The sequence below is a fragment of the Parasteatoda tepidariorum genome, chromosome 8 (genome assembly GCF_043381705.1).
Source record: "Parasteatoda tepidariorum isolate YZ-2023 chromosome 8, CAS_Ptep_4.0, whole genome shotgun sequence".
In the NCBI taxonomy this organism is placed as follows: domain Eukaryota; kingdom Metazoa; phylum Arthropoda; class Arachnida; order Araneae; family Theridiidae; genus Parasteatoda; species Parasteatoda tepidariorum.
This window is the reverse complement of record NC_092211.1, coordinates 79,658,789-79,676,456: the sequence shown is the minus strand read 5'-3', so window position 1 is coordinate 79,676,456 and position 17,668 is coordinate 79,658,789. Positions and strand designations below refer to the sequence as shown.

Sequence of the window (17,668 nt, the reverse complement as noted above, 5' to 3'; positions counted from 1 at the left end):
CATATATATATATATATATATATATATAATAAATAAATAAATACAAGAAAACACGAAGAAAGTTAAGAAAAACAATAAGTTTCATTTATTGCGCTTAAGCTGCAAGTAAACAGAACTCATTAGATAAGTTCAAATGAAAGATAAAACAAAGAAAAATTATAGACATATGAAAAAAAAGGGGGGGGAAATAATAAGTAAAAAAAATAACAAACAACTGTTTAAAAAAAAAAGAAAAAAAAAGGAAGAAATTTTATTGAAAAAAAACCGAAAAAAAAAGATATAATCTTTTCATCAGCCCACACGATTACATCCGCAAAAAGAGTGCTTTCTGATATTGTATCAATATACTCAAAGCAAAATATATTAATACAATAGTGTGAGGGGCACTCAAAATTTTTTTTTACAAAAATTACGACAAATAAAATAGAACACAATAAGTAAGAATAACATGTAAAAACAGAAAATAAAATAAAAGAAAAAGAAAAAACAGTGTAAACACAGTTTTTCTTAATTTTATTCGTGTTTTCTTGTATTTATTTATTAATAAAAATTTTTTGATCGATATTAAATAAAAAATTGAACAAGAAATTAAGCATGGTTATTTTAAAAACCATAATAAACAGTGGACAGAAAAAAAAATCAAAAGAAAGAAGATAAGTAGAAAAACTAGTCGGAAAATAGTAGGTAGGAAATGAAAATGAAAAAGCAGTCGAATAGATATGCTTTTTCTTTTCTAATAGTTTGAACAGAAATTTTACATGGTCAATATTTTAATTTCTTTGAAAAAAAGTGATGTAAAAATCCTTTTGATTCTGGCGAATAAATCTAAATATACTGTGAAAATTTAAAAAAAAATTAACTTAAAAAAAATTTAAAAAAATATTCCCTAGAAATTTGACTAGTAATACAGCTAAAGTAATACGTGAATCAGCTTGCAGCTCTTATTAAAAAAAACATATTTCATGAATTAGATATGATTGTTTTGGAGTATGTAAAAAGACGATTCCTCTCAGAATCTATTAAAAAAGATTCGTTGTTTTCAAGATTAATGAAGCAATTAATCTAAATTTACTTCAGCTTAAAATCCTAAATTTTAATGAAGATATACATATTTCTCAGCATTAAAGAAATAATACTATAAAAAATATTTCTAAATCGTTGCTAAGAAAATATTATTTTTTTCCTATTGATAAATATTGTTATAGGAATGTAAATTATGAAATCTATTCACCTTAAACTTAAAAAAAAAATCCTTTTGGAACTTTTCAACTATTCTACAGAGTTCCACCCATCTCATTAGAGTGACTTCCTTAAACGTCAACTTTTCTGTAAGAGATATCATTTAGGAGGTGGTGATCTTACTCGACATCTTTTCAACCACACTCATTATCCAGTTTTCTCCAGTCTTTTCCAGAATTCATTACTCTTTCGAATTCCGAGTGTCATTATTTCTACGACTATATCAGTGGCAGGCAATTCACAAAGGCATGCTCCGATGAGCGATTTTTGGAACAGGAAAAGTATATGACAAGATATTTCGAATCCGATATGACTTCTTGACATATCGATTTAATGCTTCAGATATTTTATACATGAAGCAGATTGTTGAGGTAAAATATTTCAAAGTGAAAACGTGACGTTTGAGATATGGACGTAATTATGAGCTCTTACTCCGCAGTTACGAAAATAGTCGCAATATTTTTCGAGATATCATCTGTTTGTTTTTTGTAAACGTTTTTCAGATGTGCTTGGACAAAGTTAAAAATCAAATATTTATATCGCAGCATATCTCAAAATCATTTTGGTCCTCGATATCATGTTTTGTTGGAAACATAGGTTTATGGAAACAAAAAAAGGACTTTTCAATAGCACACCTGTCTAAAGGCACTAAAGAATTGGGTAGGGCACATTTTCCTAACTTACTATCAACAAAGAACATATATATAGAAGAAGAAGGCTAGCTTCCACAGACATAATGCAAACTAGTCCTCCAAGATTTGGTGCTGCCCCTGAAAAAACAACGTTTAGGGACACACATCAGAGGTTTTTGAAACGGGGTTGCACACTCCTCTTCTTCAAACCTCTAATGGGATTGGGGGGGCAAGTTTTCTTTTTTAATTTATTGTTAGAGCTTTTCGCATTTTGCACTATTAATAAACAGTACTCCACTATCAATTAAGATATGTCTTTGAAAGCACATTTATATCATCGACGTTGATTATATCTGCTAACACATTTTGAAGCATAAAGAAAGAATAAAATGGCGGTTGATGGGAGGCAACGTACTTAACCATATATGTAGAGTTGTTCAACAACTGGTTCACAGGTGAAGTACTTCTTGATTGTCGTTTTGCTTTTATGCGCATGCCCTGAATCTTAATACATGTGATGCTTCGCTAAATCTGAGTATATTGCTTACCTTGCAAATAGCTGTTTTTTGGTATTGCATGCCGTACCGAAAAGTTCCAACCGTTAGTTCGAAGAGCTGGACTTCTACTCTTTCTGTTTGGTCAAGTTTAGCTTATCTTTAAACAGCACTTTCTTCGTTTATTCTGAAAATGGTACAAATTGTCAGTATGGAGAAAAGTCACAGTTTTAAGAAAATGAAAATTGCTTGCAATCCAAATTTTTAATATTTAAATACTTATTTCAATGCTGCATTATCTAGGCTCAATTAAAATTTGCAAAAAGTAAGAATAAAGCATTGATTTTGTTAATTTTCCTCTCTGTGGAAAAATGTCGAAAATTTGTGATTTTTAAAAAAGATAATTTTTAAATATTTAAGTTAATTGATCTAAAGGCCAGATAATTCTTCACGGCACAGGTTGGTATAGATAATTTAAAATTATAGCTTTGTTCAAGTGCAAGGTAGTACATAAACTGTGTTTTTTTTTTGTTTTCCTTAGCGAAACATCTTCAAAAAATAGCGTTAAAAACTGTTTTAATCTCCCCAAAATCGTAGGCTTTACCCTGAATTCAACGAAAAAATCTAGCACTCCGTTTCCCTCCCTACTTTGTGGGCCAAGCTGAATTGTCTGTTTCGTTTGATTTTAATTTCTATTAAATAAGACAAAACTCTGATCAATGTGGGGCATCAGATTTAGATGAAATAAATATATCTTGGTTAAAATAAACAAGACTCGACTCAATACGTTTTATTTTTATTGGAAATTTTTATGATTGGGGTAATTAATTTAAATTTCTTATTGTGAGTCTATTTCTGTATGTTTCTTTTCTTCAAATATGTAGCTTTTTTCATTATCTTTATTAAAAGGTTCACATATCTTTATATTTAAGGATATTTTTCATTTGATCAAATAAAAGGAGATATTCCTCTTTCTATCTCTTTTCTTTTTTCTGCACTGTGGAAGAAAATTCTTTTTACATGATAGGAATTTTTTTTTCTTTGTATTGTTATACATACTAATGTATACACAGGCATATTTTATAGTATGCCTAAAGAAATATTTTCTTGAGTGAAAATGAAGAGGAAAATTTTTTCAACTGAAATGAATTAAAAAAGATCTTTCTTTAAGTAAAAAAAACGAAAGCTTTTTTAATTTTTTTCAAAATTAAGTCACCATTATTTACCCTTTTCCATTTACAATTTAACAAAAGGCATGCAGGACTGTAATTTGTGATGAAAGTTTTAACATTTCAAAGTTAAAACATTTGATACGCTAACATCAGTTTTAAAGATATTTGTTTTTTTTATGTTAACGATTTTACTTTTTTTGCAATTCTTTAGATAGTCTTGACAAATTATAGTCTTTGAAAATTTCATCATTGAAATTAAAAACGCAGCCTTAAGAAATAAGCCGTTCATAAAATTTTAACAATTATTAATTAGAAAAATCTTTTTGAAAAGCTTAAGGATGTAAAAATGCTACTTTATGGTATAAAAATGAATGCATTGTTATTTATTACTAAAATTTGTGACTCCCAATTGTCAGTTACTTCATTAAGCTAGTTTTTTTTTTTAAAAAAATAATTATATCATCTCTCTGGTTTTATTTTTAAAATCAGTGCATAGCTACTTATAATATTAAATGTATAATTTTTTATTAGTTAAGACGATTCCCCCTCCCTCTACTAAGATTATGGAACGAAAATTGTAGTTTTATTATTTTTTCTTGTAGTATTTTTTCACGCAAATTTCAATAAAGAACTGGTGAAAAAAGTATTTAATTTTTAAAAGATATTTATCAAAATCAGTCTCAATTTAATCATTACAAGTTTTGATAATGCGAAGGAAGTATAAAACGACTTTAATTACGCTATTCATTTATTTCTAATTTTCAGTTTAATCCACTCATCAAATTGATTTTAATTGTAGGATCATTGCTTTACAGTAGTTAAATTCGATAATAAACTTTTACATTAGTTCCCTCCTTCTGACTGAAAGTTTGATTTGTGACCTTTTCAAGAGTCATTATTTTTGTTATTTTTAAATAATTGTATTTCTCTTACTTAATTTCTGACTATCAATCTTTTTAAAGGTCAAATATCATGTTTTTTCCATTTTTTAAATCCCTTTTTTTTAAATTAATTCATATTTTTTCTTTTTTTTTTAAATCGTTTTTCTTTGTAAGCGGAAATTCCGCTTTTATTTATAAATTTTAAGAAATTTCTCTTAGTGAAAACTGCATAATAAGCTTCGAAAAATTTAAATACAGATTCCACTAGAGCATACATTTAAAAAGAAATCAAAAATATTAAAATCGTATAATTTTCCCAAAATATACATGGAATAACCTTTTAACGGAAATTAAAGAGACTCCTATACATTTTATTTCTTTTTTCCTTCCTCCTCATAATATCAAATTTTTTTTTAATTTTTCTTAAATCGCTCTTCTTTGTAAGCGGAAATTCCGCTTTTATTTATAAATGTTAAGAAATTTCTCTTAGCGAAAACTGTATAATAGACTTCAATAAATTAAAATACAGATTCCACTAGGGCATACATTTAAAAAGAAATCAAAAATATGAAAATCGCATAATTTTCCCAAAATATACATGGAATAACCTTTTAACGGAAATTAAAGAGACTCCTATAAATTTTATTTCTTTTTTCCTTCCTCCTCATAATATCAAAATTTTTTTAAATTTTCTTAAATCGCTCTTCTTTGTAAGCGGAAATTCCGCTTTTATTTATAAATTTTAAGGAATTTATCTTAGCGAAAACTGTATTTTAACTTCGATAAATTAAAATACAGATTCCACTAGAGCATACATTTAAAAAGAAATCAAAAATATTAAAATCGTATAGTTTTCCCAAAATATGCATGGAATAACCTTTTAACGGAAATTGAAGAGACTCCTATACATTTTATTTCTTTTTTCCTTCCTCCTCATAATATCAAAAATAAAGGAACTGATAAAAATCGAAGCAGCTAGGTTAATCTTTATATGCCAGAGGATAAAATAGGATGCCTAGCATAAGGGAAAAAATTCCTTTATCTGAACAAAATGATTCTCGCCGCAACTGAAAAGATGGAAGCTTTTCTTATAAGAAAGTCCAAGAATCTTGAGAGCTGTTTCGTGTTTGTTTTAGCTCTTCGTCCATATTATATCTAATATTGCGCCAACAATAGATCAGAGGAGATTTTATCGCCATTTTCATTCATTCCTAAACAATATCTGCCTTTTGCTGATAAATATATGGAGCTGAAATTACTGTAGTTGGTAAATACTGTATTATTTATGTTGAGTGAATGGTACTGCTTTATCATTTATCACCATGCAATAAAAATACGGCTTCTAACGATAGGTAATTGTTTTACTGTATATAACATTAAAAAATTAAATTAAAAATATGTAGGGAAATGACACAATTAAAAGATACTTATGTCCAAAAATTAAAAATTTCGGCTCCTCAATATTATTTAAAAATTTTATTTTTTTTAAATGTATAGCGTGAAACTACACACGTTTCGAAAAAAAAACTCTGTTTTCGACTGGAATGTTTGAAAGAAAAGTCACAACTAGAAAGCAAAAGAAAAGAAATATGATTAAAACATAACTATTTTTCCGTATTTACCATAAATTTATATTAGAACATAAATTATATTATTCATGGAATTTTTTTTCTTTTAAAGCTGAGCGCAGTTTTACACTGATTGTGTCTCGAAAATAAGAATTTCGGTGAGTAAATCGGTTAATTAAAAGCAAAAACGCGTTTGATTAAAAAAAATTTCTAAATTGAAATTCAAATATTTGAAAAACTTTGATAAAAGAAATATTTAAAAAAACTCGAAAAAAAACGTACCCGTATTAAAAATATACTTTTTCGCTCAAAAAAAGTACGTTTCGCAATGAAAAGTTTAGAAATTGGTTTCTTTGTGACGTTAAAAATTAGGAAAACCTAATTTTTGAATGACGAAAATTTTATCTCAAATGTCAAGATTACAGTTCCATGTCATCACGATTTATGCTAAATAAATGCTTAGATTAAGTTTCAAAACAAATCTTTAAAATTAACAGTGTCTTTTTCACGTTAATGCCAAAGAAAAAAAATATTGAAAATCTTCATAGCTCATCTCGCTGAAAAGTTTCTAACAATGTGGTTATCTATTTTAATGCAAAGTAAATATACTAAATGTTCATATGCTGTTAAAACGACCAAATAAATCAAATTAAAAAAACTTATTATTGCGTATATTTCTGTAATGGATTAATTCATGGATCAGGTAATTGTATTAGTTGTTTTATGAGAAGCACTAAACTATTCGACTCCATTTTTTGGTGTACATTACCATGTCACCTCTTTTAAACTCTCTTGTTCTATTATTCGCAAAATTTGGTTCAATAGGTACAATAATATCCCACCCTATTAAGGCTGAACAGTAAACAGTATCATGGATCAAAACGCTGCGAAATTGAATTTAAATGAATGAGTACTATAATCTTGTTCAAGTCAGCACAATATTAAGAAAGTACCAATTAGAACAACATTATAGGTCTATGAGCTTTAAAATACAGAAAAGTGCAGTTACTTATTTTATAAAAGAATAAATATCTTACTCTAAAGCAAAAATGCTCTTAAGACAACCACACAGCATGAGCTCAAATTAAAACAAGTTACAAAGATTTCAATTGTTGTTTACCGGACATCAGGTATTTGCAATGGTTGTTTTATGAGAACACTAAAGCTCCAGGCACCATTGTTTCCATTTTCTTCAGTAGTATTATCAAATCTCTGTTCAATCAATATAATAAAATAATATTATAAAGCGGAATCAAATTTTATTGATGCTATGGCTTGAAACGTTACAGAATTTAAATTAATTAAATAAATTTGATAATATGGTTTAACCTAGCACCATATTAAGGCAGCAGCTATATTATAGTTTTGCGCATTGTAAAATTTCGTATAGTGTAGTGTTTAGTTAACTGTTTTGCAGAAAAATAAATATTTCAGCATTAACGTATACATGTTCTTAAAAAAGCAAAAAAAAAAAAAAAAACACAAAATAAAACAGGTTTCAAGTATTTCAGTAGTTGTTTAGGGGCTTTTAGGTACTTGTAATGGTTGTTTTATAAGAAATACTGAACCTTCAGGCACCATTGTTTAGGACTTTTTACCATTACGCATTTTTTTTACCACTCTTGTCTTATTTTAGTAGCAATGGTTGCAAAATATGCATTAATCAGTACAATAATATGCAGAAAATCTTATCGATATTATGACTCGAATCGTGGCAAAATTGAAATCAATGTAATAAGTAAAATAATGTCGTTCGGCTTGGTTCTATATTAAAGTAGGGACAATTTTGAATAAAAATATAGTTTCACACGCGACAAATTTCTTAGCCATGTAAAGTGCCTGTTGTTAACTATTCTATAGAAAAATAAATATTTTAGCTATGAGGTACAATGCTCTTAAATTAACCAGACAAGCACACATTATAAATAAAAATTACAATGATTTCAGAAGTCGTATAATGGTGTTAAGAAATTTGTAATAGTTGTTTAATTAGAAACACTAAACCATCAGGCACCATTGTTTTGTGCTCTTTACCATTTCACCTCTTTTTATCTCTGTTGCCTTATTTTATTTAGTAGTATTATCAAATATCTGCTCAATCAATATAGTAAAATGATATATTAAGGTTGCATTACCAATTATCGATATTATGACTCGAATCGTGGCAAAATTGAAATCAATGTAATAAGTAAAATAATGTCGTTCGGCTTGGTTCGATATTAAGGTGGGGACAAATTTGAATAAAAATATAGTTTCACACGCACCAAATTTCTTAGCCATGTAAAGTGCCTGTTGTTAACTATTCTATAGAAGAATAAATATTTTAGCTATGAGGTACAATGCTCTTAAATTAACCAGACCAGCACACATTATAAATAAAAATTACAATGATTTCAGAAGTCGTATAATGGTGTTAAGAAATTTGTAATAGTTGTTTAATTAGAAACACTAAACCAGGGATGGGGAAACTACGGCCCGCGGGCCAACTGTGGCCCGCCGGAAGGTTTTATCCGGCCCGCGGATGGAATTTTAACTTGCTGATCTGTGGCGAATATAAACAATATACATCCATTTTCTTGTCTACTTCGTTTAAAGTTATTTTTCTTTCTTTTTTAACTAAGTACTGCGGACCTTTTAACTTTCTCTATTTTTGTTCTACAAAATAATAAATTGATGGAGGCTAGCACAGACAGCTTCAATTGGTGAAATGAGCAGAAGTTCTTTATAGAATAGCCGTAGTTGGTGCAATCTGAAGCAATTGTTTCTGATTATGCCAAAAATTGAGTTTTACAAATCATTACCAAAAGCTAGTTTCCCAAATATTTCATGCCTAGAAAATCAGGTCTATGTTTGCTTCCTCTTATTTATGTGTGAACAAGTGTTTTCATCTACAAACCTGAGAAAAAAATCATTTCAGAAGTAGTTACCTAGAAGTAGTTTACCCTTGTTCCTTAAAATAAGTACATCTCACTTGGAACCTTTATATAAGGAACTTTTAAAAATGAAATCGCAATTTCATTCATCTCATTAAATATTTACATTGAAAATTGCATATAGTATTTTTTTTTATTTTAGATGTTTTTATTTAGCCCACCAAAATTTTTTTTCTTCGATTTTTGGCCCTCGACCAGAAAAGTTTGCCCATCCCTGCACTAAACCATCAGGCACCATTGTTTTGTGCTCTTTACCATTTCACCTCTTTTTATCTCTGTTGCCTTATTTTATTTAGTAGTATTATCAAATATCTGCTCAATCAATATAGTAAAATGATATATTAAGGTTGCATTAAATTTGAATGATATTATGGCTTGAAACGCTACAGAATTTAAATTAATTTAATGAGTTTTATGATTTTGCCTAGACTTATATTAAGTAAGCAGCCATGTTACAGTTTTGCACGTTGTAAAATTTCCCACGGTGAGTTATTTAGTTAACTATTTCATCGAAGAATAAATACTTTGACAATAAGTTATACAAGATCTTAAAATACCCCAAAAAAGCCCAAATTACAAGTATTTTGGTAGTTATTTAGTAGACTTTAGGTATTTGTAATGGTTGTCTTATGAGAATCACTAAACCATCAGGCACCGTTGTTTTGTGCTCTTTACCATTTCACCTCTTTTTATTTCCGTTGTCTTATTTTTTTAGCAATATTATCGAATCTCTCTTCAATCAATATAATAAAATGACATACTTAGGCTGCATCAAATTGGAATTATATTACGGCTTGAAAGGCTACATAATTTAAATTAATTTAATAAGCTTGATATTATGGTTTAACTTAGGACTATATTTAGGTAGCAGCCATGTTATAATTTTTGCACGTTGCAAAATTTCTCATAGTGTAGTGTTGAGTTATAGAAGAATAAATATTTCGGCTGTATAGTATGACATGTTCTTAAGACAAAAAAAAAATTACAAATATTTCGGTAGTAGTTTAGTGGACTTAAGGTATTTGTAATGGTTGTTTTATGAGAAGCACTAAACCATCAGGCACCATTGTTTCGTGCTCTTTACCATTTCACCTCTTTTTATCTCTCTTGTCCTATTTTCTTTTATAATATTAGCTATAAAAGAACTCATGAAAATCGCAGCAACTGGACTAATCCTTCCATAAGAAAGATGATATTGAATATCCTACGTAAGCGAAAAAAGTCCCTTATGACCTAAGCGAAATGGTTCTTTCGGTTTTCCTAGAAGATATGGGCTTTTCTTCTGTTTAAGCTCTGGAATTCTGAGAGATATTTCATGTTTGTGTTTAGTCTTTTGCTTATATTATTTTTTAATATTTCCCCATTGATGGATCTAGAGATATTATATCGCCAATTTCTTACCCTTCCAAACAATTTTCGGAATGAGGGTCTTGTTTTTCGGAAATAAATAAGGCAGGTCTCCGCTATAATTGTGTTGAGTTTTATTTCATCATAACAAAATCGTAATTTTTGTTCCTGGTCGAATAATATGCAGTATTTTCAAGGCTTTTCTATGTTTAGTTCCAACATAGAAATGCTTAGAAAAAGCTAATAGTTGTTTGGAAGATGATGGAAGAGTTTTAATAGCTGGAGTAAATGTATATCTCTAACAATTTTATTTATTTATTTGCTTTTCTTGGAAAAATAATTGCAGTACGTAGAAGCAGAGTTAAATAAAAATGTTGAAGTTGTCAGAATACTTCTTAAATATCATCAAATATAAAAATCTAAATAGCTGGTATCAAGTTTTCATAATACTGTACTCCATTTTATACTGAGCGCTTCGCACTATTTAGCTATTCCAATTGTACGCGATTTCAAGGTTTGCACAATTGAAATAATTTGATCTAAAATTCTCAAGTTATTTCATACTAACTACTTTATACAATTCATTCCTTGTTACTAAAACCCAAACTTAAGATACTTGCGACTTTTGTCAGGTATATTTTTTTTAACTAATAAATTTTTTTTAAGAAATCCTGAGATTTAGAGACTTTTGTAGCAATAGTTTTAGTGACCTCAAACTAAGAAACCAGTGAAACAGCTATCGACTAAAGGTAATTTTATACAAAATAACATTTTTAAGATTATTTTCAAAGTTTAATGAAACCTTAAAATGAAAGGTATAAAAATTTTTACTTCATTTCATAATCAGTAATTTCAATTAGAAAAATGAAAATTACTGAATAGTTTCTAAGTAATGGAATTTTAAAATATACTCGCTATATATTTTAACCTTCTTTTTTTAAGAACTATAGGACAATCTTTGTAAAAGTATTGCATTTGTTATTTAAAATTATATAATTTATTAATCGTGTAAAAATGTGTGTGCCTTACTATTTATATATTTTCGGAAAATTTTAAAATTAAGTGGTAAAAAAAATACAATTACTTGTAAATTATGCATTATACTTACAAGCAAAATGCGTAAAATTGTTTTGATCACAAATATAGGTTTAAATATGCATGGTCAATTGAACAAAGGGTAAAATATTTATGTTGCGCAAAAGGTAGAAGTAGCTGAACGAATTTAATATGAATCACTTGCATGACCCTGAATAAACTAATGTGACATTATTTACCAGTTGTGGGTACCCCATTTTAAGGTGCCAAAATTTGTCAAAAATGCGTTTGTTTATTTATAAAAATACAACATATTGAATAATTCCGTTAATTATTATACTTAAATTTTTCCTTTTGATTTATAAAGTTCGCATTATTGTACGTGAACTACAGTATTTTCATTTTCTGTACAGTGCATAATAGATTTTACAATTTAGAAAGTTTTCCCGAAACCTAGTAAAAATTTAGAAATTGATAAAGAACTTTCTTTACACCTATTTTATATACTCTTTAATTTGAACCTGACCCATACCAGAATCTGCGTAAATGATTTTTTTTTCATATGAGAAAAGTCATTATAATCATATACAATTAATTAAAAATTGTAATTAATATATTTACAATCGTCATATACGTCCTACAACATATGATATTTCAACTTAGGATGAAATTTTATCATAAAAATTGGTGTAACCGTTAGATGAATGAAGCCAAACAACGAGAGCAAAGGTGAAAACTATGTTATCAATGCCTTATTATAGTTATGGTTCTATAATGAATTAGGTGATTCAGCTCTGAAACAAAGAATGAAAGAGGGAAACATAGAGATACAGAAAAAAAATTACAGACAAGTTACAACAAGGAAAATCGATGTAGACCAATAAATTAGAGAGAGTTAAATGAACGAAAAACCGGAGCTAAGAAAAAATTCCGGTTGGGGCTGAAAGAGAAACTTAGGTGTGGTATGTAGGGAATAAAAAAATATCGTCCAAACATTCGATCAATTTGTGATACTCAACAGGTCTTTAATTTAATTTAGATTTTTTTTTAAATATAAATGATTTCCAAAAATTTAGTAGTTAGTAGTTAAATCATTAGTTGCGAAGAATTGTTGAATAATTAAGGCATAAAAACTCAAGACAAAACTATGATAAGTGTAAGGGGATGGAACATCCTTACCCTAGTCAAAATTTTTGATGGTTTTACATTGATGGACCAACATAATCTTGATGGTAGCCATCAATAATTCCATTATGAACCGTTATATTTTTGGATGGTAACCAACATAAGTAACCATCACCCTAATGTAGGAATTCGGACAGATTTACGATTGTCCAACATAAGAATAGTTTGATGGCATATCACGCACCATGTGCACAGAATGTAAAATGTTGGATGATGGGGACCATCAAATGATGTTGGACCATCATGAATCGCATTGAAACCAATATAAACCATAAAATTTTTTTGATGGGACCATTAAGAATTTTGACTTGGGTAAGTTTAGTTTGATCAGATCTTTCATGTTTTTAAGTGGAAGTTTTAAGGTACGTTTTAGATTGGCCAATATTCGCAATACCACACTGAATCGCATTGAAACCAATATAAACCATCAAATTTTTTTGATGGAACCATCAAGAATTTTGACTTGGGTAAGTTTTATTTGATCAGAACTTTCATGTTTTTAAGTGGAAGTTTTAGGGTACGTTTTAGATTGGCCAATATTCGCAATACCACACTGAATCGCATTGAAACCAATATAAACCATCAATTTTTTTTGATGGAACAATCAAGAATTTTGACTTGGGTAAGTTTAGTTTGATCAGATCTTTCATGTTTTTAAGCGAAAGTTTTAGGGTACGTTTTAGATTGGCCAATATTCGCAATACCACACTGAGAAGAGATAATAGGAATTGCAAGAAGAGTTGAGACGTCTACTGTTGGAATAATGTTTCCTAGCTTCATGTATTAATTTAAGGTTTATTCGATGAAGTTCATTTATAGCTAAGTGTCCATTCTTTTTTCAGCTGCTCAGTCTTGTGCTTCAAATGAGTTCCGCTGCAATGACGGTGGTTGCATCATAATGGATTGGACATGTGACGGAAGCGTAGATTGCCAGGATGGGTCAGATGAAGATGGATGCCGTAAGAATTTATTTCCGTGTCATTGAAATCTAAATTTACGTTACATGTCTGTCTTTATGACAGTTTCTGTTTCTTTAATAGATTATTTCTTAAGTAATTATCTCCATAGTTACCGCAAATGAAAAAATGGGTCTCTGGAATAGTGGTGATTTAAATTTTAACAATACTATGATGATTGATTAAATAAAAGGTCGTGCAAAACAGTTTAGGGTAAAGAATTTTAATAATTTTTTTAAAATCTATCCACTTAGAAATTACAGAAAAGTAACAGGGTAACAGGGCTTTTTTGTGTCCAAAGTCTTTACCTCTACTGAAGAGTATCTTCTAAATGTTGAAATAGGGCTCTGTTTGTGTTTTGGGGGTAAAGGCAGAGAGAGTGATCTCCATTTAGGCGAACTATCCATTACAATTCAACTTATTGAACATTTCATAATAGATATATCAAACAATATATTGTTAGATATTACCTTAACAATATGTTATTTACTGTATGAAATAACGCATTGTTACTTAATATATCAAATAACATACATCATTATCTATATCTAACAATGCATTGTTATTGCTTAAAAAGATTCATTAGTATTACTATTCAATATAATAGTTACATGCATCAAACAATGCAAAAAAAATTCTTTTTATTTAAAATTCATTTCACACAACAATGCTTTATTATTCATACTAAACAATATGTTGCTATTTACAACTAGAGGCTCTGCACTTTCTAGCTTCACTCATCTACGGGTATTTATAAAATTAAATAATTTTAAACCAACGGTAATTGAAATTAAAAGAAAGTTTTGAATTGAAAATAAAAAATAGTACTAATTTGACAAAGCAAAAGTAATAAAGCACCAATATTTCTGTTGAGGTCAATGATATTTAATTTTGGTAATAGTTACCATTTGTAGTAATAGAAAGAAATGCCATGTACCAAAAAGAAAACCAGTCGAAAAATTCTACTAATTCATTTAAGAGAACATTAAAAATTGACAAACTAATACTGATGTCAAAGATGCTTGATTATTTTTGGTAACAGGTAATAATTGAAATAAAAAAAATAAGCTATCTATTAAGAAGCTAAATTTATGTAGTAAAAAATGTACTTATTTTTTACGGGATGCGGTAAAAAGTCGCCATGATATTATTGAAGGTACAACGTATTTTAGAGTAAATTTAGTGCCAATTAATACTGCCCCAATATTGTGCATTCTTAAGATAGATTTCTTACAGCTGCTCGAAAATATAACTACATTAGAAAGTAGCTTGATTGTGGTAAATTCTAAATGCCCTCAGTTGCCTTGAGCAACAGCACTATGCCAGATAATACTGAATAATGCAGTTAGCCTTTATTTTGATGAGATAAATAGCTAAAAATGAGTTTTAATTAATCTAATATAGCGTAAATCTATCGAGAAGGGCTACGAATAATCCATAGATACAATAAAATAAAAAACTTCCGTGTATATCCGTCTGTTTGTGTGCATACCAGATTGCGGATATACAGTAAGTTCTAAGAATTCAAGCGAGATTCAAAATGAAACTAAATGAGTAAAACTGTAAACAAATTTTTTTTGATTTTTTAAATATATTTCAAATTCAGAGACATTTAAAAAACGGAATTTTCTCATCAACTTCGCGGAGGCCAGTGTTTTAAACTATGACATAGACGATTCAGATTTTTTCTTAATTAAATATTTTAAAGATAACATCAGTAATGTTTATTATATATTTATATCTTTGTTGTTTTATTTTCAATCAAAAAAGATGTCATTTGCGTGTTCTATTATGCTTAGTTATATTTTATCTGTCACACAAGATTATCTGAATGATCACCGTGATCGTGCTAACGCAAGAAAATGACGTCACCAAATTATTTCCTAGGTTATTTGAAACCATCGTGTTTATTTTCGTTATACTTTTAAAATATGTTTTTCATGAAACTAAACAATTTAAATTCATCAGTATAATTGAAATAAAAAAAATGTTTCGTAAAGGAAAGAAAAATTAATAGAGAAATGGAAATAATTCGTTACGGGGTACCGTAAAATGTCGTCTTGCTATCATTGACACCATGCAATGATGCATAATTTTGTTTATGGGCACTGCATTATAAAAATGGAGGTGGTTTTAATAAGTTCCAGACATACTCTTATGTAGGTACAACTTATTTTAGAGTAAATTTGGTCTCCATTATAGTTGCACCAATACTGTACATTTTTATGATATATGGTCTGAGTTGTCTTGAACAACAGCATTATTCCAAATGACACTGAATACAGTTAGTCTTTATTTTGGTGGGATAAGCTGCTAAATTTGTGCTTTGCTTAATCTAATAATGTAAAGCAACCCCAGAAGGGCAACAAATTAAAATAAATAAAAAAATATTGGAATCATTTTAATTGTATTATTTGTGTCAGTATTGGTTTGAAAATTTTGTGCAAGATTTTGTTGCCTTGTTCAGTACTGATTTATTGATACCTTTTTTCGTCCCGAACGAAGAACATGTTCAGCTAGCATTAAATAATTTGCACTGAAGTTTTCGAAATCAGTTGGTTATTTTCGCTGACATAATGAAAAAAAAATCATCAGTTTATAACAGAGAGCCCATGTCAAAACTATAGAACTTCAACAGGGGTTAAGATTAATAAAGCCGCCTAGCGGCTTGGAAAAAAAACATAGCTCAATTAATAGGCCCTTCAAAGAAGAAAGGGACTTGATTATAGGCAAATATCTTTAGAATGGGAACTAGTTGAATACCAGTCCTACGTACAGGGTGGAAAAAAAATCAATAAATTAGCATTAAAAAACACTACGGAATCATACACGAAACTGAAAGATCTATACAGATACAATTAATGAAGCTAAAACAATTATAATATTTATCTTTATTAATAATTTTTTTTTATTTATTGCCTATTTAATAAATTAAGCAAAACACTTTCTTAGTAGTTCATCCCATTAATATGATTAACTATATTCAGTAACATTTGCCACTATACTGCTGCTGGAAGCCAAAAGTCTTTATAGCCAATATTTTCCAAAATAAAGCATTTAATTTATAGTACTTATCCTGTAAAGGAAATTGTAAAAGGCCTCGTCTGAGAAAACTATTTTTTATTTAATTAGAGCTGTGAGCTAGAAATTACGTTTATATAATTTTTATTTTTTTATTTTATAACCACTGTTGAACATCCGACTCAATTTTGAGTTTATGATTACCAATGTTCAACTCCACAGCATTGTAATTTTGAACCCAATCCACAAGATTTGAGTTTCATGGAGAGAAAAATCATGAGAACTTTTCACGGTTTGCCTAACGGCAAAAGGACTCTAACCCATGATCCGATACGACTACCACTGAGGATATTTTACGTCGGTGCGAGCCGGGTGTGGAATTCGCTTCGATTATAAAATACTTTTCAATAAATCTTATGTAAAACTTGTTTGGAATGTTGTCAGTGAGCCATTTGTTATGGGAAGTTTTAAAGTCAACAGCTCGGTCAGCCATGTTTTTGAACGTATTTGCACCAAATTTGGTATGGTTCAGTTCAGAAGTGCGGATTTTTATAAGGTGCATACATACACGCAAACATACACGCAAACATTCCGTTTTAATTATAGAGATTTTTGACGTGAAATAGTCTCAAAAGGTAATAGATGACCATTTTTAAAAATATTGGACTGTATAATATCTTTAATGTTCTTGGTTATATAGATTCGCAAGACCTATATGTATATTCCTGAGTATAGATTCACACGTGTTTATCAGATGTGAATGAATAATCAATAAAATGTCATGTAACATTCGCATTAAATTTCAACATGTTCATTTCTGAACAATTTGAACATGTTCATTTTTGCTTGCAAACAATTAAGTATTTGATTGTCAATACTTACTATATTTTTAAAAATAGTGCGAAACATATATATGGAGGTTTCATGACAATATAAAATTGAAGACTAATGAATATTTAACTAAATTTTACATGAAACTATTTTTATAGTATTAATTATTTTATTTAAATTGTAAGAAAATTGTAAATTTAAAAACAATTTTATATTTTTTGACAGGATATAATGATAACAACTTATATTTCATTGAAACGCATATAAAGAAATAACCACAAATTGCCTTTAGTTGCATGAATTAAAAAATAAATTTTATTCATCTCAAACTATTGTTAAGTTTCTTTAAATAGCTTATCTTTGGAAAATTTACT

General features: G+C 28.7%; 1 protein-coding gene across 1 annotated transcript in view; it reads left to right on the top strand.

Annotated features, from left to right (window-relative positions):
• Nucleotides 1–17,668, top strand: part of LOC122271649 (low-density lipoprotein receptor-related protein 4) — a 397,919-nt gene that overhangs the window by 194,281 nt on the left and 185,970 nt on the right. The window contains exon 5 of the mRNA XM_043053650.2: nucleotides 13,329–13,445. Coding sequence (XP_042909584.1) covers nucleotides 13,329–13,445 — 117 coding nt within the window. The remainder of the gene's footprint in view (nucleotides 1–13,328; nucleotides 13,446–17,668) is intronic.